Source organism: Equus caballus, chromosome 12 (assembly GCF_041296265.1).
Source record: "Equus caballus isolate H_3958 breed thoroughbred chromosome 12, TB-T2T, whole genome shotgun sequence".
Lineage (NCBI taxonomy): Eukaryota > Metazoa > Chordata > Mammalia > Perissodactyla > Equidae > Equus > Equus caballus.
In genome coordinates this window covers 30,501,313-30,525,499 of record NC_091695.1, presented here as the reverse complement: position 1 = coordinate 30,525,499, position 24,187 = coordinate 30,501,313, and the positions used below count along the sequence as shown (strand labels likewise).

Sequence of the window (24,187 nt, the reverse complement as noted above, 5' to 3'; positions counted from 1 at the left end):
TATTCCTCCATGCCCCTACCCCGGGGCATCGCAGCGTCTCAGCACCTTTGCAGAAAATGATCACCCTGCTATCACCTATTTTCAGAGTCAAGACAAATCGGAATCAAAATTTAATAAACAGACCACAAAATCACGAGTCTATTGAAGATAAAAATACAAAATCTACCGGAGGAGGAAAAAAGGGGCAACACAGCGAATATTTCCTGACAGATCATAGCCCGCACGGCAAACTCTGAATGCTGGTGATCAAGTCGGAGCGGTGGCTGCAATTACACACTCAGTTCTCCCTATTTTAGGATGGCTGGCACTGGTGCCAGTGCTTTACGTGTGTTTATGTAGCGACAGATGCGTGTCTAACACTCACAAAGCCGTGTGAGGCGCGTACCGCTGCACTCCCATCTTAGAGGAGGAAACCGGGAGTGCAGCAAGGCTAAGCGGCCCCTCCCCCCAGAGCTGACGCACCGGAGCCGGACTCGGGGCCCCACGCCTGGCGGGGAGCCCTCCTCATCAGACAGCTCTCCGGGGGACGGGAGCCTCCCCTGAGTCCTCTCCCCCTTCCTGAGCAGAGGCTCTCAGCCCCCCAGGAAGCACAGTCTCTTAAAAGCTTTAGGTTAACCTTTCAGAAGGTAATATAGACACATAAATAGATACTACATTTATTAAATAAACGTTAGTTAAAAATCAGGCACAACTGAGAAGTGTTCAGTGAGATGGACGAATAACGAAAAGCTTACTTTTTTTGAAGTTTCCGGTTTTTCTCCGCCTGTCCTCCCAGTTTGCTGAGTCCCAAGGCATCCTGAGCTGAGTTTTCGGTCTCCGAAACGCCAGCTGTGAGGGCCCAGCGGTTGAAACAGCGAGAGAAATCAACACGGCCGCATTAGGTGAGTTCAGAAACAGGTGGAAGAGCACTTGCAGGCAAAGAACACCTCTAAAGGCTAAGTTTCTGACTAGGCAACCAAGGCACGAGAATGCTCGAGAGACAGTGAGCCCTTTCTGTCTGGGACGCCAGGTTGTTCAGGGCCAAAGAACGTCCACCGTGGCTCTCTGGGTCGCATGTGTCCCAGAGAAAACATACGCCTCCTGAGCTTTCACTCCCTGAGAACGCCCAGCGTCTTCGACAGACCGCCCGTGGGAACAACCGGGGGCACACAGTAGGCACACACACGGCAGGCCCCCCGCCTCCATCCTAAGGGTTAAGAATGTTTGCTGGAAGCCACCCACCTTGTCCTAATGACTCCTTGCCGGCATGTCCAGGTCGGCCCTTTTCTTTCTTGCCAAACAGGCGGCCGATGGAGGACTTGATGCCCTTCTTCTTGGGGGCTTTGTGGAGCGAGTCCTGGCCACTATTACTACTGCTGGGGTTGCTCACGGGGCCGTCCTGTGAGCCTGTGGAGCTTTGGGGATAGAAAACAATCTTTAATGAGCGCCCTCGTCCCAACACAACGTTCCATTCACAGGCACTAGAACACTCCACGCTTTTAATACTTGCTCTTCCAACTACACGAGCATTCCAAGTCTCCTCCAGGCATGTCTCCTTCGCAAAATGCATCGCGTGTAGAAACGAAGGCTCCCAGCCATCCCACCACGGAGAACCGTTTCTGAGGAGCTGAGGCTCTGAGCCGGAGCTCTCCTTCTGAGAAGGCTTCCAGTCCGAACCATGGAAGGCAGAGAGCACCATGAGCCCACCTGAGGGCCGCCCCTCGGCTGTGAAGATGCTCTCCCAACTGGAGGCCTGACCCCAGCGCCCCAGCAACCTCCCCAGTGCCACCGTCCCTGCCGCGAAACAAGAGCCACAGGGCCTACTGCAGAGGCGGCGAGGATGGACACCTGCACCCGCCACCGAGGGCTGCCAGGGCGGGACAAAAGCACAGCCCGTGGTAGTTTGACATAGGAGCACACTAGTCACCCACTGGCTCTCATGGTCCCTGTGGGGAGGCGCTTGGAGCGCTGGGGACGAGGTGGGGCTCTCCACAGCTCAGAGGCAGAGAGCGCATCCGAGCGGCGGGACACGGACGGTCCTGCAGAGCAACGCTCAGAACACGCCACATGCTTAGCAAATGCTCCACAAGAAGAGAAAGTTCTCACAAGAGTCAATTTGCAGACTCTGAAGAAATGAAGGCTTTCTAAGATTGCTGCTATCACTGAACTCTCTTTCTAAACTCACGTCGCCCAAACAGACAGCATCTTCTGCTGGGCTCACCTGAGCTCCCAGGGCAGCCCGAGGGCATCATCTAAATCAACTCAACTCAATTAACCAGTATTTCTTTAAAGTCATCATTCTGACTTTTTTCCCCAAGAAGAGAGCAATGGATTTCTGAAAGCTGAGCATGAGAAGGCGGTCTGTTTGGAGCCGGGCTAGGGTGGGACGCTGCCCTCCTTACTTCCGTAAGTCCCTGAGGTCCTCGTGGCCGACCGTGTGCAGCGCCCCTTTGTGCAGCCTGTCCAGCCGAAGGGACCGCGGGGAGGGCGGGGGCGAGGTTTCACATTTTATTGTCGTCTTGTCGTCTCGTACCTCTTCTAGGGAGGCTGGCAACTGAGGGGTTGAGACCAGTGTAAAATTAGTGAACAACACACTGTGACCAAAAAAACCCCACAACACATAGGCTTTAAATTATAACCATAAACTTATGTGGAAATCCACGAGCTATGCTTTCTGCTGAGTACAACCAGCCTCGTTCTAGCCCAACGCCACGTTAAAGGACCGTCTTACTTATCAGGAGCAGGAGCACAGAGCAGAGCCCGACTCCTGGCCTACGAGCACCAGAACGAGCGCAGAGACCCGGGCAGGACACACGGGCACTCCTCCTCCTGAGCCTCCTCGCAGCCCGAGGGCCCGCCCGCCCTAGGATCCTAGGCCACCACGAGGACAGCCACTGAAGGGCACCGAGATCTGAACCACGCCCAAAACCTCGTCCTCACACAGCACGCACGGCACTCACTGTCCCTGATGAGGAGCTGAAGACGAACGTGTTTATCTCCTGATGCATTCAGAAGAAACACCAGAGAGGGCAGAAACCTCTTGGGTAAACTGTCCAGAACTTTTTGTTTTGGGAGAAAAAGAGAAATAGCTTGTACCATGATCCACTATCATTTTGAGTAGTGATGCACCTTCCTGGACTCTGTAACAAGTGGAAAAGCAAAAAGGGATCTAACTCCTGCATCCCAGACACGCCTGTCTGTCTCATACGTCTCAGCGTGCAGAACAGATGCTATAAACTGAGGTCTTTCTACGCGGTTTAAAAGCAATTTGTTTAAGCCGGCTCAAAGCAGTCCTGGCCTTCCACTGGAAGATCCTCTCCTTCAGACTGCCAGTTTTCCCGTGTCGGGGAACGTGAGGACAGGAAGGAGGCGGTGGGGAAAACGTTAACTCCGGCAGGTCTTACTGATCCATGTGGCTCCGTGGTGAAGGCAGGGCTGGAGTCCTCAAAACGTGCGTGGCAGGCGTTTGTACAAACAGCAAGACCTGAGCAGCCAACTTGGGCTTTTTTAATGCGACTGTGTAGAGTGTCGCTCCACTGCAGCCCCACAGCGGCTCAGTGACAACCAAGGGGCTTAGTGCAAAACGGAGTCGAACTCATTTAAGATAGAACCTTAAGCCGTAGCTGGATAGATTCCGCATGCTCTCCTGATTTCAAATTACAATCTGCAGACAACCAAAGGCTACGACAGCTAGAAACTATCAATACGAAACTGAAACAGGGAGAGATTTCAAACTGAGGTTAAAACAATCACCTATAAAAAACAAAAAAGAACAGGACAGGGAGCAGTCCACGGGACTGAGTTCACTGTCCTCAGCAGAGACAGAGCTCAGGAGGAGCGGCCCGCCCTGGCCGGTGGCTGCTCCCGTTGCGCCCCCGTGGTGAGGGGCCCTGCCCAGCCCGGGGCCCGCCAGGCTGGGGCCTGCACGCTCTTTCAGAGCTGACTGGAACGAAGCTCCCCGACAGCTGGGGGGTCACGGCGGCGTAGGCCAGGGATGCTGAGGAGGAGGACAGTGCGTGGCCCACGCCGCCCGTGTCTGCACCATGCCTGCACTCCTGCCTTTCATCCTCACCACAGCCCCACAGCAAGGCCCTCGAAGGAGCCAGCCAGCCAGCCCACAGTGCCGTGAGCAACAGGGTCAGGCTGTCCTGCCTGGACGTCAATCAACACGCTCCTTCCTTCCCTGAGAAAGCCTTCCCACCGAGGGAAACACGGATGCGAGTCGGCGGGACTGAGGGCGTGCTGTGCGCCGCGGGGCCGGTTATAAGCTCTGCTCCTTGCAGATCGTGCACGGACGGGCACCGTCTGCGGCCACCCCGAGGAGCGCGCTTCTGTCGTTGTCTTCACTTAAACAGGAGGGCAAACCAAGGCGCAGAGAGGGCGAGCAGCACACCCGGGTCACAAATCATCACTGACAGCGGGGACTTGAGCCTGCGTTTCGCTGAATCGCCACGGTGCTCTGCGCAGCGGAGGGCTCCCACGGCTGCCGCCCAGCTCATGTGCTCTAGGCGCTGCGGTCAGAGGACAGCTGCCCGAGCATCCGAAGGGCGGCCTACGAGCGCAGGATCAGGCAGCTTCTGGGTGGGGGTGCAGGCTATGCACATGGCGTGAAGGTTAGGAGGAAGGCATTCTGGTCAACAGATCTGCTCCCCAGTGCGTGCATGTCCTCCAAGAACAGGGAGGCCCGATTCACGACTATCTATAAGGAGAAGAGGCCCACTGGCCCCCGCTGTCAGGGACGAGTGAGGAGGTGAGAGAATCTGCAGAGAAGTCAGGCCGTGGGGGAAGCGACTCAGTGTCCTGGTTTTGAAATCAGACCAGTCCACACTGCAGCGTTCCCTAACTGTGTGCCCCTAGGCACAGCACGTGGCCTCTCTGAGCCTCCGTTCCACATCTGTCCATGGGGATAACGACAGTAACCTGCATCTCACGGGAAGTCCATGAGGACGAGAGAGCAGACTCGTAGAGCACTCAGCACAGGGCCTGGCATACAGTAAGAGCTCATGACAGCTAGCTATGTTTTTTTTTTTTTTTTGAGGAAGATTAGCCCTGAGCTAACTACTGCCAATCTTCCTATTTTTGCTGAGGAAGACTGGCCCTGAGCTCACATCCGTGCCCATCTTGCTCTACTTTATATGTGGGACACCTCCCACAGTATGACTTTCGCAAAGGGGTGCCAGGTCCACACCCGGGATCCGAACCGGCGAACTCCGGGCTGCCGAGGAGCAGAACATGCGAACTTAAGTGCTGCGCCACCAGGCCGGCCCTTCTAGCTATGCTTATTAAAATTAGTTTTTCCCCAAACTAAAATCTGTGGCTCTGCTTCAGTAATTTCTCATTGAAAAAATACTATAGCCATTATAAATAAGCATGCAACGATGAGAAGGCAAATGAGTGGAAGAAAGGCACACCCTTACGCCTGTCCCAGCATTCTATGCAAACCACCAGTGACCTGTCTCCAACAGGACAATCGTCATTTGTGACATGCCAGGTGAGTGTCAACATGTCCATTTAAATGTCAGTGATTCACAGGGCTCATTCATGCCAAATGATAGGTGCCCGTCAATACTTCAGAGAAACAAAGGTATGTTAAATTACTAAACACTTGACCTTTCTATGATGTTGCCTTAAATCACTAGGCTGACGGACGCATGCAAAGAAATGAAGAGAAACCAGATTTACTGCATACTCTGAAGTTAAAAATTCAAGGATCAGTACAGGTAAATATATTAAAAAGAGAATGACAAGACAGATATAAGCGAGCTGAGATTCAGAGAAAACGTAACTGGAAATGGAACATCTTTTTCACCATGAAATTTAAACAGTAAGTTACTCAAGATTTACTAGAGAAACACTATAAATCGTTACTCAGGGAGATAAAATTCTATTACAACATATACAATTTATTAAAATACGGCATTTTATAGAACAAAGGGCCCTAACAGTTGTCTATTCTAAGCCAAACTTCTCTAGAACTTAGTTTGCCCTAATGAAAAACATGTCTCTAAACATCAATTTAGTTGACGAGGAAGTTATTGCAAGACTTACTATAAAACTGAACAAACCTACTTTTAGTTATTAATCACCTATTGGTCATTCATATAAAATTCTTACCTAGAAATTGATTTAAAATTTCTCAAACATAAATTTTTTGATTAAAGCAGGGTACCCTGTGAAAATACGTAAGGATAAAAGCTAGCAGAATAGCAGGTGGAATCTTCACATTCTATGATTCCTATGAGATATGTGAATTTAAAAAATAGTCTATTAAAGGCATTAATTGTTTATGTCCAACAAGTTGATGAAATTTACAGTCTTGACTATAAGCATTAAAACCAAAAGGTATACTGTTTGTGTCAAGTTTCCGTTAATTCTATACTTGGCGGATTATCTCTGTATATATAAAAGATTTCATTTCTGAATTACACAAACCCTACACAGTTTGAATAAAAGCACTCTGATCCAGCGATATCATGCCTGTATCCACATCTGTTGTACAGTGACACAGCAGTAAAAACGTATCACTACTGAGGGAAAAAGACACTATTTCATGAGAAACGAAGATAACGCAGAAACCCCACTAATGAGCCCCAATGGCCCCCACACACACACCATGGCCCCCACTGTGGCGGTTCCCTGAGCACCCCGTGGAGGGGGTGTCACAGCGCGGGCTGAGGCCTGGACTAACAGTGACAAAATAAACAGAAGGATGACACAGGAAATCAAAACTAAACACGGAAGCAGACACAGCGTCAGCCGGCACACACAACTACAAAAACAAGGAAAAAGAAAAACAGAACTGTTTTTACAAATTCTCTGAAAGGAAATAAGCATGAAATTGTCAAAGAGCTTAAAATATCAGCTAATGAGCTAACGATGTAAATTATAAAAATACTATGTCAAAACACTGCGAAATGGACTAGGTACCACTTCGGACGCTACTAAAGCGATTCACGGTTCATTTAATTACACGCAGGCTAACAATGCAACTAAAAACGAAAATGGGTGGTAGCAGAAGAAATGAGAACGGAAGCGCAGTGAGAAAGCAGAACGCTGTCAACATGATTTCATGCATTCACAAAACCCAGACTAAACACGTGAGAAAGCTAGGCACTATTCTTTAGAGCAGCACGCTGTCGCGGTCCCTGCACTTCCAGAGGCTGCGCACGAACGCAGCCCCGCGCTTCCCGGGGAGGCCAAGCGGCAGCGCGCTCTCACTCACGCCACCCTGGATTCACCTGCAGAACCGGTGCCAAGCATGCCACCGAGGGCATTATTAAGAGGACCGATTTAGCTTTTTCTTCAGTTTTGTTTTTGAGGGCATATTCTGTACCCTCCAGTCAGGCATCCCGAACGTAAAGACAGACAGCACTGACTCTCTCTGCACATTTTCCTATATGTTACGATGGTTGCTGTATTTACTTTTGTTACACTGTCTATCGCTGGAAAACAAAAATATCCCCCTAGCTGCCGAACCCTGCAGAGCTGACCACGCTCAGAGCTGAACAAGTGAAAACTTCTCTGGAGTTCAGGCATCACCCCAATATTAAAATTAATTTGTCACCATGCTATTGTTGAATGATTAAATATGAGTTGGTTTTAAAAATCTCAAACCTCTGAGCATAACAAATGCACCTGATTTTCTTCCGGGTTAAAAATAAAGCATATTCGTGGTGTCCAAGACTTAAATCAGGTGTGTCGGGGGCGAGGGGAGACAGCACAAGAAAAGACAAATCCTTACCAGAGTCATGATACCTAGTCTGTCCACCTCCCGAGCTGGGCTGTGCGGAATCCTTCGCGGGGTGGACCGGCCACTGTTCGGAGGAGAGGAGCCGGCGAGCGAGGAGGCAGGGTAGAGGGGAATGGAGCTCACTGATCTAAAACGACGAAGATTGCCAAAACTCCCACTGCCAACTCGACTCTCAATCTCCTCCGCCCGCTGCTCTGTGTTTTCCTTTTCTTCCTGTATCAACCTAAAGTAAAAACAAAACAGTCATCCTTCCTTCATTAGCAGACAGATTAACGGGTTCAGATGAAAAAATCGGTGCTTGCATTACTGTAAGGAAACTCCAATGACGGTTGCTCCAACAATTAACACTTCAGCAAAAACGTTCTACTTTTTCTCTCTTTAACACACTCGGCTTCGGAACAGCACAAAGTACACCTTCCACTGAGTCTTACCAACTATCTCTGATCACTCGCGTTTGATTTTATTTACGTACCCCACAAGTCTGGAGGGGCTAGTTGGCAACTCTCTTACTACACAACGAGATGTTTGAATTTTACAGCTCCGACATTCCCACTTCTCAGGGCACAGCTGCACATTTACCTATCGGTTTTTTTGACTGGAAACTGGGAACTCTGATATAATCAAAAAATCAATTTACAAAGCAATCAGGAGTTTCCAAACACTTAAGTCTCTAGACTAGACGAAAACATTGATTTTTTTTTTTTAAAGGTTGAGTTCGAACAAAAGTATTTTGTTTGTATTATTTGACAGAATTCTCCACCAGCCTCATCTGAATGAATTCACGTCAACCATGCTGCATTAATTTGGAAATTCATAATTAAAGCTCTTCTCTCCTAATGTATAGTGGATGCTTAAACAGCAGTTTTAATATTTGACTATGCAAATCATTACTCTAATATTAAATTAGTAGTAACCTTGCAGTAACCTGTCCAATTAAAGTTCTACTTATATATTCTGAAAGTACTTTCTGTTACTGATACCAAGGCAGTGGACAGAATTTACCATTTATATCAGGTCAACTTGCTACATAAAGAAGAACCCATTTTACTTAGCAATACACTGTGAAAAATAAAAGCTGACGTTTATAATCCTTTCGCGTTTCCCACAGCGATGGGGAAAGGCAGTCTTCCGGGCTCTGCGGGGTTGAACACAGCACACGAACCGTGGTTTAGGGAGGCAGACTGCAGGCCGCACACCCCTTCCTTGCAGAGCCTACAGCTCTCCCTGGAGTTAGTTCTGCCCCTCCTTCCCTCCCGCAGGCTCTGCGCAGGAACCGGCACTTGGCGTCTGTGTCAGCTTGACAAGAACAAAATGTTGGCAGCAACTCTGCCCGGACCTCCCGCAGGGTCACCGGCACACGGCTGGTCTCTGTGTGCATGCAGGACCGGACCACGGCTGCCTCAGGCCTGACAGGGCAGATCTTGGGCTCCCTGTCACCCTGCACCCAGACCTAAGGCCTCTTAATCCCCCCTCGGACGGGCAAGTCTTTGGCTTGATGAGCAGTGCCATGTCTGCGCCCAGGATCCGAACCAACGAAACACCGGGCCGCCTGCAGCGGAGCTCAGGAACTTAACCACTCGGCCACGGGGACAGCCCCCCCTCGGACGGGCAAGTCTTTGGATTGCACCCCACAGTCGGCCCTTTGTCGTGTAAATTTACTGTTATAACTGCTAAGAGGCTTTCAAAAGAAAACACCTCTGAAACACTGACAAGGTTAAGATTCAAACCATCCTTTGACCACTGTCTTTTTTTTTTTTTAAAGATTGGCGCCTGAGCTAACAACTGTTGCCAATCGTCGCCTTCTTTCTTCTTCTTCTCCCCAAAGCCCCCAGTACATAGTGCTGGATTCTAGTTGTGAGTGCCTCTGGTTGTGCTATGTGGGATGCCGCCTCAACATGGCCTGAAGAGCGGTGCTGTGTCAGCACCCAGGATCCAAATTGGTGAAATCCAGGCCCGCCAAAGCGGAGCGCGTGAACTTAACCACTCGGCCATGGGGCCTGTCCCTGACCACTGTCTTGTAATGAACCAATTTTCACATTCTATTAGTTTAATAGAGGAAAACGCAAGTAGGAGTGGGAATTTGCCAATCTGAAAACCTCGGCTTTCTGTTCCAGGTGGTTGGGTGACACACCTGAAAACGTGAGGCTCTGAAAGACACACAAGAGGGCCCTCCTCAGCGCTGGAGGAGGCACAAGCGGCAGGTGGACGCTGCCCCAGCTCCCTGCCCCCCGCAGGGTTCAGAGTTGGGGGACACTCAGGCTGGAGGGGGGCAGGAAACTCTCCCTCCCGCTTCCTACTGCATGTTTCACCTTCGCTTGCCAGTGGACTGAACTCTGGCGTTTCTCCTCGTAAGTCACCCGCCACCTGGCACTGCCCGTGAAAAGAGTCCTGCTTCTTACCCACAAGGGCGCCAGGCCAGTCCACCTCCTCCTGGCTCTCCATGGTGCCCTGCCCCACACCACAGCTCCCCTCTGCACTTCGGAGCAGGGAGGCCTCCTCCGATGTGCGCTCAGCTCTCTGCACCCCGCCCATCTCTGGAACCCGGCCTGGGATCCAGAGTGGCACAGGTGGACACTGAGCTCCCCGGCAACGCTCTCCAGCTGTGTCATCGGCTCGTGGGGGAACGGACCGAACCCCTTTCACCCTTCTGCAAGATCTTACACAAGTGTACCCACACCACAACTGTGGCGAGAACGCCCGGTCAACTGAACTTTCCAATCAAGGGCAACCTCAGAACTTAAAACTATTCAAACAGGATTGAACTAAGTTTTACTATCATGGGACGTGTAGAATACGTCCACAGTATTTCTTCCAGACTGTCCTAGGTAGTATACAATTCTTTAGAGACATGCATGGTGTCTGTGGTGCTATGCACAAGCCCACGTACCTGATCTCCTTGTTGATGGCGTCCAGCTGCTCCTGAAGCATCATGGCCAGCGTCTGGGCATCGGCCTGCCCACTGGGGGACAAGAGGCCAGCTGGGCTGAAGATGGTGTCCCTGTCGTCTTCGCCGTCGGACGCGTCCACATCACTCTCGAAGGCCTGCGCCACGTTGGCCAGGACACTCGCTTGTTGGGCACGTTCCCAATCCTGTTCATTAAGAGTCTGTACCTAGAAACAAGAAAATCAAATCTCAGCAAAGATGGAAAATAACAACCAAGTTACAGCAACTTACAGTAAACCTAGCAGAAACTTAAATATCTTTTAAATAGAAGCCCAAAAGATTTTGGAAAAATAGGCCATGCTTGTAAGTTGCTGACACGTATTAAGCAGGCAGTATTTCAGGGGCAGGACAGTCGATTACTTAGACTGCCTGGTAACAGTCACATCTCACTGTGGACACAAGGCATTTCCATGACGTTATTCACAATGGTGACAAGACCGAGGGCAAACAAAAACTGAAAATTAGAAAAATACACCATGGGGGGGCCGGCCCTGTGGCATAGTGGTTAAGTTCGGTGCACTCTGCCTCGGTGGCCTGAATCCACGGGTTTGGACCTACACTGCTAGTTGGCCACGCTGTAGCAGCGAACCACATATAAAACAGAGGAAGACCGGCACAGACGTTAGCTCAGGGCTAATCTTCCTCAGCAAAAACAAAAACAAAAACCACACACACAAAAACATGGCACGATCAGCCACGCTAATGGGAAGTAAAAAGTTCACTACATCCACGGCAGCTGTGTTCACTGCAGTTGCCACACCACTGTACTAGTGTTATCGAGTAACACACCTCACTGGAGTTCCCCAATCCTCCCTCTTCTGAGCCCGGTGTGAACGAGCACAGACAGCAGCAGGCAGGGGCAGAAGGAGACAGCAGGGCAGCCGTCGGACGCACTCGTCTCAACACCCAGGGAAGAGCGAGCTGGCGGACCACGGTCTCTAGAGAACTGAGGCTCTCGGAGAAAAGGCTCCTCTGTGCCGAGCCAACTCCTGTCTCGCGTGATGGAGGGGTACCGTGTGCAATCAGAACGCGCACAGAGAAGGCATGCGCGCCGGGGCCACGTGACCCATCCCGTGCGGCTGTCTCAGCCCCTCTCTCGAAGCCTCCATCTCTTCCTCTCCCGTCCTCACTGAGCCCAGGGCCCTGCCTCCCACTTCACTGACACGACATTAGAGCAACCACAAGACTTGAGATGCCCTGCTGGCTTATCTCCCCGTCCCCCGGGCCTTTACCCATGCACTCCACCTCCCCTCCCAAGATCTGAGGTCGCGGCCAGGTACCTGGGCCCCCACCCAGGCCAGCCCCACCTCTGGGCACGAGGCGCACCCCCTCTGGCTGACTCCAGGCTCGCCTGCTGTGCTCCCTCCCTCTCTCGGGGTAATCGATTCTCTACTGGCCCACACCCATCAGCCTGAGAAGGTTTGCGCCCTTCTCCCTCCTTCAGATAACACACCAGAACCACGGAACCTGGATGCCACGTCTCTTTCCAGCCACCACTGCACTTCGTCCCGATGCGTAAAAGGTCTCCAGAGCCGCCTCGACTCTGCCTCCACCTCCTCTCCTCCTGCTCACCTCCCCTCCCACAGAGCTGCTCCAGGATCAAAGCGCCCACCTTAAGAAGTCCGCCACTGACCTCCACCGCCCTCTCGTCTGGCCCATCGGCAGGCCCAGGCCTGCTGCTCTTCCCTCTTCCCTGAGCATCTCGCTCACTCGGCTGCAGGCCCCGTTGTCCAGGGTTTCTGCCTACCTCCTTGTCACTCTTTAGTCTCCTGCCGGTCCTTTCTCAGTCTCCCCAACCTCTCAATTTTGGAGGGGCCCACGGCTCTATCCTGGAAGCTCCTCTCTATCAACAGGCACCCACTTTGGACTTGATCTCATCTTACACCTTTAAACACCATCTGTATGGTCATGACCCCCACATCTTTATCTCTAGTCCAGACTTCTCTCTTGGGTTCCAGGCCAGAATATCCAACTGCCTACCTGACACGTCCACCTGGACAGCAGATAGGGCTGTCGACCTGATCAGGGCCAGGCTCCACTCGTCTCCCCTGCCCCGCAGTCTTCCTCATCGCAGGAGACAGCCTCCAGCCTCCAGCTGCTCAAGCACGGGCCCTCGGGGGCCTCACTCGCCTCTTTGTCTCATACTCTATATTCAACCCATCAGCACATCGTGTTGGCAGGACCTTCTAATATCTCCAAATGGGTCCTTCCCTTCCTTGGCTCAAATGTCACCGTCCCTGTGAGACCTCGCTGGCTACCCTACTTAAAACTATCATTCCCCTCCTACAGCTCAGGGTACCCCGGGTTTCCTTTCCCTGCTTATGACCATCGGAAACCCTGTGGTGGTTTAAATATACGTCCACACTTCTCTAACACTCCTCCCTTGGCCCACAGTGAGGGCAGGACTCGCTAACTCACTCTAACGCACCGAGTGCAGCCCAGGTGAAGGCGTGCTGCCTCCAGACCAGGGCCTCAGAGGCTCTGGGGCTTTCTCCTGGCTCTCTCTCAGAATGAGCCCGGAGCAAAGCTGGCGGGCACCTTTCCAGGACACTCAAGCAGCCCCCAGAGAGGGGCCAGGCAGAGCCAGGCGAGTGAGCCTGGAAGTGCACTCTTCAGCCCCAGGTGAGAATCCGGACGGCTGCAACCTCAGGAGAACTGAGCCCGAACCGTCCTGCTCACAGCCCCGAGCCCACGGAACCTGTGAACTCTAAGTGCTCCTTGCTTTAGGCCACTGAGCTCGCAGCAGCCTGTGACCGCAGTGAGAGGAAACTGACACACGGCCCGTACTGTACTTCTCACGCACGCTGGCTCCTCACTAGAACGTGCGCCCTGGCAGTGCGGGCATCTTCTCTGCCTGTATTCACTGCTGGAGCCCTAGTCTATAATGACGCCTGGCCCAAACCAGGTGTGCACTGAATACGGGTGCTGTAAATAAAAATACGCAGAAGTAGATAAAGACGTGCTGTTAAACAGACACAAGTAGGAAGGTATTTAAACTTCCCGATGTGAATTCTTCTCACTAAAAGATGACGGATACACGCATTCATTCACGCTTATCGCTGCTTCCAAACCGTACTAATTACATTACGTTGCACTTAAGAGTAGGTCATATTCTATCAGAACTTGTTCTTCAGAAAAAAGCATGCCTAAAACGAAACTCTTAGCCAGAAAAAGGAAAATGGGGGGAGGGGAAGAGAGAAGGCGACCTATGACCATTGGAATCCCCAAAGTCTCAAAGTCACGGGACGAGCAGGAGACACGCCCGAGGGCCGGCAGCTCGCGGGCGGCGAGGACGGAGGCCCTTGCCTTGGACGACGGCTCATCCCGCAGGGCTGCCACGCGGCCTTTCTGGGGGCGCCGCAACACCGCGCTGCTGCTGGAGGCGTCTGCGGGACCGTCTGCCACAGGGAACCTGAAATCCGAGACACTGCCCAAGTGGGGTCGGCTGAAATATGGAAAACAAAAGGTCATTATTAGATAAGAAAAGCGAACTAAGTTTGTTAGTCAAGCCAGAAGCTGTCAATTTGGAAAACACGTAATTTCACAGAAAAAGGACTCCAAGGAGGGCACCTCTGTCCTCGCTCCCGCCAGCGTTGAGCCTTTCAGCCCCGCCAGCGGGGACACTCCATACCTAGGAAAGCCAATGCTGCCACTGCAGACCTGGAGATGAGAGTATGGGGTCCAGCTGTCTGGGCCGTGGAAGAGGCATCCGTCACCCATGTCAGGGCCCGCAGAGGGGTGCTCAGCCCTGCCTCTGCTCGACCTTCTCCTCGACCCACCAGGAAGCACCCGCACCCCGACCTGCGGCCTTCCACGGTCACTCTCCCATTTGTGCCAGGCTCCGCAGTGTGAGGCTGGTGGACACCGACACTCCTCTCTCTGCGTGGCACTGTCTGAAGCGCTCCCACAGGCCCCTCGGAGGGAGCGGCTGCAGAAGCCCTTCTGACCACAGCTCGGGCTGGTATGAACCGGGCTGGGCAGGACGCTTTGAGGATTCCGAACCAAAAGCAGAGACTGCGTGCAATCAGACTGACAGACAATCAACACGCCCGGCTAAAACAGTCCCCTGAACCAGTGACTGGGGCCCTGAGCACCCGCGAGGGAGACGCTCAAGAGAGTCACTAGGAGAGGCCCTGGGGAGGAACTGGTGAGCGGAGGCGAGGAGGGCGCAGCCCAGCCCAGCGCTCAGCCCTGACCGTGGGCACCCCAGCCACACCTCAGTCCTGGCCCGCCACCGAGGGCCTCCCTGTTCTCCGGAAAGAAGGCTGGCTGCCTTCATTTTCAGGAGGCCTTACGATCTGAGAAGACAGAGTCCATTCATCTGATTAAAGCCAGTTAGACAGGGGACCCCTCGAGCCTCCCCACCCGATCGTGGACAGGGCCAGGCTGACATGCCAACTCATCTACTTTTGGTACACACCTCTCGACATCTTTTTAAAGAAATACCTTCTTGTAGCGTTACACGAGATTTACTGCCTGTTCGAAGATCTCCAAGTCTGGAATTCCCCTTGGAGCACACCCAGCCCTACTTCCTCTACCCCTTACTCCTCACGACACTCTCACTCTCCCTCAGGGTGACTTCCAGCCCAACTGCTCTGGGGCCGTGAGACGGTTCAACGGCAGATGAAAGCGATGCACCTGAAATCCTGCGTGTACCTCTGGATGGTTCGGGAAGCACAAATGCTTCCCGATTCTGACACCCCTTCCCAGGCTTACCTGCCTCCCGACCCGCCACCACCCTGCAGCTCATCACTTGCTGAAGCCTCTCTTCTATATGGCCAATCTGTTTATGGAAGGCCACCCATCACCGTGCTTTTCCACTCCTCAAGCTAGACTACCTTTTCTCATGGAGAAGATCACAAAAACAAGATGACCGATCTCACCGTGGAGTCACACCAAATGAGCTGAGCCTGCCCTGCCTGCCAGACCCCTTCTCCTCAGTCCACCCAAGGCCCTTCCACGCCTACTGTGATTGGTCTTCCCCCCGTTTCTACAGCTCCCAACCACCTCTCTTCTAGGCCACTTGACATGCAGCCTCTAGCCTTGCCTCCCGGAAACAAAGCCCTTCCCTCCGCATGCAGCCTCTCCTGCCCACTGTCTTCAGACCACTCCGCCCCAGGTGACCTTGGCCATCCCCTCCTGCCACCTCTGCACTACCAGAGCAAAGAGCTCCTTTCTCTCCTTGTCTTTCACCTCTAACATCACACCTGGGACCGGCAAACATGTCAAGACGTCTCCATCGGAAAAACTGCCCCCAGCTCTGCCACCCCCTCAAGCTCCTACACCGGCTCCCTTCCCTTCAGGACTCAACTTCCACAAGAGTCACACACGCGTGTCCACTTCCTCTTCACCCACGTGCCTGTGAGAGCCTCCTCGCACACACGCCTGCAATCCCGAGCAGCGGGTCCGCCTGCAGCGCTCTAACGACACGAGCCTTCCACCAGCGAGGACCTGAAGCAGAAAGCAAGTGCCTGTTCCCTGCACTGGTCCTCCTCTGCACCTCGCTCTCTGAAGCGCACACTCTCCTCCTCGAAACTCCACCTTCCAGCGGGTTCAGCGTCAGGGGAAGCTTCTGGCTCTGCCTCTCTGTCCTCGCTGATTTCTCCTCTAGTTTCTAGGAGTGGGTTAGGCAGGGACAGCCGCAAGATATCCTAAACCTTCAGGATGTCCTAACTTGGCAAATGCCGGAACACCTGCAGAGGTTCGGAGCTTCCTCCTGAGTCGTGTTGGAGGCAGGGGCCCGTCTCCTGTGTTTCAGTCACTGCCACCAGGTAAGCGCTTCGATAACTTTTGCTAAAGTGTAACTCTCACTTGATGACCATTTTCTACAAAGAAGTAAATCACCTAAATGAGAATTACCGCCTCTACCACGATGAGGAAGAAAAACTCAGGATGCCGGGCAACTTGGTAGATTCACGCCGAGCCAGGGGGCTCACTCCCGCAGCAGCCGGCCCGGTCACGCCTCGAAAGATCTGCGAGCGCCACGCCGTTAACTCTCAGCCTCTTCAAAACATACAGACTCCAAGCGCCGCACCAGACACGCGAACGTCAGGGCATCCTCCCGCTCCAGCAGCGCAGGCTCTCCGCGGCCTTCTCTTTCACCTCGAGGATGCGACCGTCACTCCCAGGTGGACGGGGCTTCCTCTGGCACCCTGGGCTCTGTCCTCCGATCCCGACACCATCACGCCCACACTCTGGCGGGTGCCTCAGACTCATATGCCCGACACTAATCAATCGTCCCCAGCCCCACCTCCTCCTGCGGTTCTGAGTTGAGTCAAGGACGTGACGGGAACCTCCAAGGTACCAGAACCTAACCTTCAGGATGATGCTGTCCTCTGCCCTCCGGCCTGCTCCGAAGCTCCAGGCTCCCTGAGCTCAGGCCAGGCAGTGTGTTCAGTTGGCTGCCCCTGTGGCCTGCATGTGTTCCTGTACACACACGGCAGGGGCTGGAGTGTGTCTGTGAGTGCGTGAGCTCCCCGTACACACACAGCAGGTGCTGGAGCGTGTCTGTGAGCACGTGAGCACCCTGTACACATATGGCACGTGCCAGAGTGCGCCTGTGAGCATGTGAGCGCCCTGTACACACACGGCAGGTGCTGGAGTGCGTCTGTGAGGGTGTGAGTGCCCTGTACACACACGGCAGGTGCTGGAGTGCCTCTGTGAGCATGTGAGTGCCCTGTACACACACGGCAAGCGCTGGAGTGCGTCTGTGAGCATATGAGTGCCCTGTACACACATGGCAGGTGCCGGAGTGGGTCTGTGAGCATATGAGTGCCCTGTACATACATGGCAGGTGCTGGAGTGTGTCTGTGAGCGTGTGAGCGCCCTGTACACACATGGCATGTGCCAGAGTGCATCTGTGAGCATGTGAGCGCCCTGTACATACATGGCAGGTGCCGGAGCATGTCTGTGAGCACGTGAGCGCCCTGTACACACACGGCAGGTGCTGGAGCATGTCTGTGAGCGCCCTGTACACACACAGCAGGCGCTGGAATGTGTCTGTGAGTGTGCGAACACCCTGTACACACAGGGCAGGTGCTGGAGCGTGTCTGTGAGCGCATGAGTGCCCTGTACACACATGGCAGATGCCGGAGCATGTCTGTGAGCACCCCGGACACACACAGCAGGTGCTGGAGAGTGTCTGTGAGGGTGTGAGCGCCCTGTACACACACAGCAGGTGCTGGAGTGCGTCTGTGAGTGTGCGAGCACCCTGTACACACACGGCAGGTGCTGGAGAGTGTCTGTGAGCGCATGAGTGGCCTGTACACACACGGCAGGTGCCAGAGCAGGTCTGTGAGCACGTGAGTGGCCTGTACACACACGGCAGATGCCAGAGCACGTCTGTGAGCGCCCCGTACACACACAGCAGGTGCTGGAGCATGTCTGTGAACGCGTGAGTGCCGTACCTGTGGTGAAGGGACGCCCCTCTCAGCCTCGCTTGGTCCAGCTCAGCCCTCCAGTGCGAGCTGATCCTACAAAACAGCAAATGATACATACTGCAGCTGTCTCCTTCAGGATTTAAAATTATTTGCATCAAATGTTGAACATAACCATAATAGGTTAAATTAGCAGTTATAAATATCAAGTATTTTAGTTCTGAGAACGTTTTCTCCGAGAGTCCTATAGTAAACATAAACACTCAGACCACCAAATTAGCTTTATAAACCCTGATGAATAAAAAGCCATGTCTTAGTCAAAGAGAAGTTTTTAGAGGCGAAACACCGAGTCATTAACAATTATTAATTCTGTAGAGAGATTTGGGGTGGGAGAGGCGAACAATACTCACCTTCTACTGCACAGACTTCCCTGTGTTGTCTTTTTCCTTTCTGTATTGTCTTTGTCTCACATCGAGCACACATTCATTCATTCATGAATCATTTGTTCATTTGTACGTCCAATCTCATTTCTGTACACGTCAAAACAGTAAGGAAAACTGACAAAAAACTTTTTAAGTCACCTATAACCTTCTAGATCTATGCTGTCCCATACAGCAGCCACTCGCCACACGTGGCCATTGAGCACCTGAATGGGGCTGGTCCAAACTGAGATGTCCTGTAACTATAAAGCACACAGCGGGTTTCAAAGACCCACTATGAAAAAATGAATGTAAAGCAGCTCATTAGCTTTTATATTAATGACATGATAAAATAACATTTGACTCTATCAGGTTAAGTAAAACTAATTTCACATTACACTTTTAAATGTGGCTACTAGAAAATTTTAGATTATACATGTGGCTCCCATTACATTTCTGTTGCACAGCACAGTTCTAGAGGACAGGTTTGTGCTAAGGTTTTACCTTCCAAATGAACCCAGAAAGGACTCAGAACTCTGATCCCTACCCGCTGCCAGACTTAACATCCACCGCCAACACAAACGCATTCACGCACAACTCTAGGAGTGCCATAAATCTTACAGCAGGAAAGTTTGACCCCACTTCACCCAACGTCTGTAGTAGTTATAGCAACAGTGAACTCGCTCAATTCACGGATTTCTCAATGATTTAGACATTTAAGTACCTTATCATGTTGTGTTTCTTCTAACTGCTTTTTTGCATTTTCAACTTCTCGTAATAGAGAATTCTGCAAAAGATGAAGAGTCCTTTAGTGTTGATTCTTGAAAACGTTCCACATAATAGTATGGCTACATTTCTGTCTAAGACAATAAAGTACCACGGAAAAGGGGCCACGTGAACGTACTCATGAGCAGTATTAGAGTGAAATGCAACAGTGAGACCATCGCAACTTCTCATGATAATTTGTAAATACAGAACCTACTACCTCCGTGATGGATTTTTCTAAGTAAGCATGTCAAGCCCATAGTGTAGGCCTATCTGCATCCGTTAAACTGGTTTATAGTAGCTTTTAGATTTTACAATTCATCGGTCACTTGGGAAACCTGACATAAGTTTCAAACGTACAGTTTAAATCTAAGGTAAAAGTATTCTGCCCTTAAGGTTGGCCCACTGATCAAGGAGGAAAGGGGGAAGCGCCCTGTGTGGTCTCTGATAACGCCTTTCCTGACGGGCTCTGTGCAACAGGAACGTCACGTCATTAGTAATGACCACTGGTCTCTCTCGAATGAGCGTGACCACGGTGCCCACCTCAGGGCAGGCTCTGGCCGTTATCTTTAGGGACACCCGTGTAGTCGGGACAGGTCGTGCCAAGGCCCAATGCAACTGTCGCCCATGAGAGCTTCTCTGACAAATTCTAGGGCTCTCCTTCACCCTGGGGATGGCTGAAGTGTCCCCATGATGAGAGGAGCATGAGTCCTGCTCAGACGTTTTCCAAACCGAATGGAGGGAGAGAGGGAGGAGCTGGAACACTTTCAGTTGATCCAAGCCTTTATTTTACACCATTCTCCTACACCGTTATGTTTATAAACGAGACAGAAATTAACTTCCGACGCAGGAGCAACGAAGGGGTGAGGGCTGGGCCCAGCAAAAGATTCCAGTGCAGGGGCTGGCAAGCGAGGGCCTGTCCCTGTCAACAAAGTTCTACTGGAACACAGTCACTCACTCACATGTCATCAGCGGCTGCTTTCATGCTCATTATTAGTAGGCATGAAATTATTTTGCTCAATCACTCATAATTCGTAAAAGCCTAAAATTTTTACTATCTGGACCTTTATAGAAACAGTTTGCCAACTCCTGCTCTAGAGAATAAGAATGGTAAACAAGCTTCCATACACACAAATTGGGCAAGAACATAACAAACGAGAAGTTAATTCAGCGAGCGGTTAACAGTTGGCACTTTTTCCTCCTTACGGAGTCATTTCTACTTCCTGTAATGGCTGTTAACCACCATTATGCAGCATCCCTGGGGAGCAGAACATGGGCGATCTCTCTGTAAAGGATGGGAAACCTTCGGCGAGGTGTGTGACATCCCACCTTGTCTTCCAGGGCAGCCATCCTCTCTTTGAGATGAAGCTGGAGCCTCTCATCAGACTCTGACAGAAGCTTGTCGACGGTGTCGGACAGGCGTTTGTTATGCTCCTCGTTCATCTTCTCTCTCTGCCTTGCCTGGAACAGGAGAAACAAACACCTGGCCACTGCGAGCAAAGGCAGGATCGTTTCCCCCACCGTGGAGTCACCCGTGCCGCCATCCCTGGGCTGTTCCGGCCCTCCGCCATCAGTGGACGTCTACACGATGACCAGGACTGCCTCACAGGCGCAGAGAAAGGCAGGGCCAAGTCTGCGAGAGCGTTAATGAGAACGTCCACTGCTCCTTAAACGAGGCCCTCACGGGGCCTCAGCAACATCACCCATCCCTGACTGTCGGGTGGGCTCCAGGAGCAGATTTACACCCAGACACAGCAGAGTTTCAAGGGGATCAGCTTATCCACACACCAGTGGAGGAATCTGCCCATGTAAACAGAAGCTTGCGTCTGGATTCCGGAGAAAAAATGAACTCAACTCACAAAGCAAAAGGTAAAGAAATTCATCTGGGGAAAAAACAGTGGAGACAGAGACTTTCACCTGTTCTTTATACTCCTACATCACTTGAATTTTTTGTAATGAATGTTTATGTTGAAAAATTACAAATAATCACGAGTAATTTTAAAACTTAAAAATAAAGCTGCTAAGTCTGTGTTTTATAAAACTATCATCAATTTCATGGCTTAAAAAGCTTGCTTTCACCCCTTATTCTGAACAAATACAAAGGGCACGTGGAGGGGACAGGAAGGGCTAACAGGCGGCACCTGTCAGGGTGAGTCCCCCGGGCCGGTGGGCAGCTCCCGGGCAGAGGGCAGCATGGCTCGGGGGCTGAGACCTGCGCTCAAGCCACGCTGCCTGGAGGAGCAGCCCACAGGGAATCGCCAACACAGTCAAGCCCTCCGTGCTTCAGCGTCCTCAGCTGACCACCACGGGTGCCAGCATCTCCCTTTTCTCATGGGTCACGGTCAAATCAAACAGAAGGCTCTCAGAATCATGCCCAACACAGCAGCTACCACCATCTGGAGAGACCCAGCTCACCACACAATAAGGCACCGGTGTTCAAATATTTTTAAAGCAAAGCAACTTAAACGTTTACTTGGAATTGCCTTACTTATTAATGGCACCCCTATCTCAACACTGGTCCTTCCAAATTCTATCAACAGTTCTGAAAGTAAGGAAGTGCATCCCCAAACGGATAAAAATCTCTGCCTAAGAGCTACGCCTGTGCGTATGGGGGGCAGGCAGAGGACTAAGATACAATCTTCTGAAGGGAGTCAGAATGTTTGAAAGTCTGCGGTCCACGCCCAAGAATACGGGCTTCTGGTGAAAATAAAATCTGACAGCCTTGAATTGGTGTCGTAAGGTTGGGTGCCAGCCGGACGCAGGACGGCCACTCGCTCCATTGCCTGGATGCTCCACACTGACACCTGACCAACTCCTCAGGGAAAACTCTCTCAGGATTCAACTGACACGAGCCTCCACTGCACACTCTCTTCACAGCTCACAGCTCAGTCACAGTCTCCTCTTCCTCGCCAATACCCACCTCTGCACACACCTGTGTGTCTGCAGTCATACTTTGGTACTTTGGGAGACAGTCAGGCCCGTGACCTGAATTTGGGCTTTCAGTGCCATATCCTAAGCAAGTGGACCTGTCATCTAGGACAACACGCCTCACTCTAAGTTTCACGGGGACCCCAGGCCAACACCTCAGGTTTCAGGGGCGCCTGGAGCAGGTCCCCTGACGGGCTGGTCAGAGAAGCAAGCGGCCTCCTCGGGCTGGGGACCCACCTCCCTGCAGGGCCTACGGGCACCAAGCTCTTCCCCTGCTGCAGTGCTGGCATGACTGTCCCTGGGGTGGATGCACCTGTCAGCAGACGACTCGTACATGAGGCCACAAACGAAACACACATGACAGGATGGAGAAGGGACCGGTGTCCGCGTCGGGACAAGTGGAATCACGAGGTGTCGCTTTCCCCTGCCTGAGCGCGTCCCCCCGCACCGGGCTCGGCGCTCGGCCTTGTGCCTGGACACGTACCCGCTGCAGCTCTTGATTCTTCTCCTCCAACTGTGCCTCCATCTGGCGCAGCCTCTCCTCAATGTTGCCGTGTCTCTCCTCGGCCTGTCAGCAAACACAGTGTAAGTTCAACCAGTGCCTCCGCTTCCCTGGCAGCATGTTGTACGCCACTGCGGCGGCAGCCAGCGGAACATGCTCTGCGTGCACCACTGTCAACCACGTGAGACGGAAAGCGTCTCCTTACATCTCCCGACACAGCCTACGTGGCTTCACGTGCTCATCTGGGAAGCGGTTAATCCTCTCACGTTGGTGACGCTGAGGCAGGACTGGTGTTGGTGACAAATGTGGTGAGAGAAATGTGCTTCCCCGACCCCGTGCCCAATTTCAGTGGATCGTATGCTCCCCACCCTCACACCGCGTTTGGTTAGTCAGCAGGGAAAGCAGGAAGCAGCAAGCGCGAGTGAGAGCAATGCACACGTTCTACCTTCCTGAGCTGGGAAGTAAGTTCGAACAGTTTAGCTTCCTTAGCAGCAGACATTCCAGAAGACCAAGGGTCAGACTATAAGGTCAACCAGGGACAGGAGAGATGACAGGGGAGAGAAGAAACCGACACTTTAAACACAGATCACGAAGGAAGAGAAGCGGTTCTGCGACAGCTGTTAGCAGTGAACTTGCTCTGAGGGAGGCCTGTGCGCACTCGACAGCATCTGACCCACCCAAGGCGAGTTTTCACCAGCAGCAGCCTGTGCCTGTCCTGCCCTTTTCCCACGGGTGCCCTCCCCAGCAGCTCACTAAGCTCGAACCAGGCGACATGAAACCACTGATGGAGGCGCCCACACAGGCCTCTGCCAGGAGGCCCCCTGGCCCGGGGCCGCTTCTCTGCCTGGCTGACTCCCACGGGCACTGGAGGCTAAGCCTTCCCTAGGCCCAGGGAGGCTGGGCTCTCTGTCATCACGTGCTTCCTCCTCCCGTACGGGCCACCTGCTTCTAGCACCTACAACATCATTCTGAAGGTGCCTAGTCACCTGTGGATAGAGAGGGCAGGGCGCGTGTCTTGCATACGCCTAGTCAACATTTGTTGAACAGATGAATGAATAAATTGCTTAAAAATTTGTTTATTACAAATTTATTTTCATTGTCTTTAAAAGAAAATGGCAGGGCTAGCCCTGGTGGCCTGGTGGTTAAGTTCGCTGTGCTCCGCTTTGGCAGCCCGAGTTCAATTCCAAGGAGCAAACCTATACCACTCATCTGCCAGTGGCCATGCTGTGACAGCAGCTCACATACAAAAAAGGGGAAGACTGGCAACAGACGTTAGCTCAGGGTGACTCTTGCTTAGCAAAAAAAAAAGAAAAAGTAAAACAAATGAGAATGGTGTTTTCCGATTTCTGGGACCAAGTCTATCCTTCTACACAAAGCTTCCATCCTACACTTTGAGTTGCTGACTAACTCTAAGCAGCAGTGACTCTTAGATCAAGCAGCCTGGGGATGAACAGCACACACCTGACAAAACTGGAGAGAAATTAGTTCAGGGATAACAAAAGAGGAGGCTCACACTGGACATTT

The 24,187-nt window shown here is 52.2% G+C and overlaps 1 protein-coding gene across 1 annotated transcript in view; it reads right to left on the bottom strand.

Moving 5' to 3' along the window:
• LOC111775940 (liprin-alpha-1-like) overlaps positions 1-24,187 on the bottom strand; it is a 100,945-nt gene that overhangs the window by 31,135 nt on the left and 45,623 nt on the right. The window contains exons 10-20 of the mRNA XM_070229133.1: positions 22,646-22,729; positions 20,563-20,694; positions 19,193-19,255; positions 18,631-18,731; positions 18,080-18,145; positions 13,980-14,118; positions 10,617-10,840; positions 7,721-7,952; positions 2,382-2,533; positions 1,222-1,394; positions 735-828 (exon numbers count right to left, since the gene is read on the bottom strand). Of these exons, the coding sequence (XP_070085234.1) occupies positions 735-828; positions 1,222-1,394; positions 2,382-2,533; positions 7,721-7,952; positions 10,617-10,840; positions 13,980-14,118; positions 18,080-18,145; positions 18,631-18,731; positions 19,193-19,255; positions 20,563-20,694; positions 22,646-22,729 (1,460 nt within the window). The remainder of the gene's footprint in view (positions 1-734; positions 829-1,221; positions 1,395-2,381; positions 2,534-7,720; positions 7,953-10,616; positions 10,841-13,979; positions 14,119-18,079; positions 18,146-18,630; positions 18,732-19,192; positions 19,256-20,562; positions 20,695-22,645; positions 22,730-24,187) is intronic.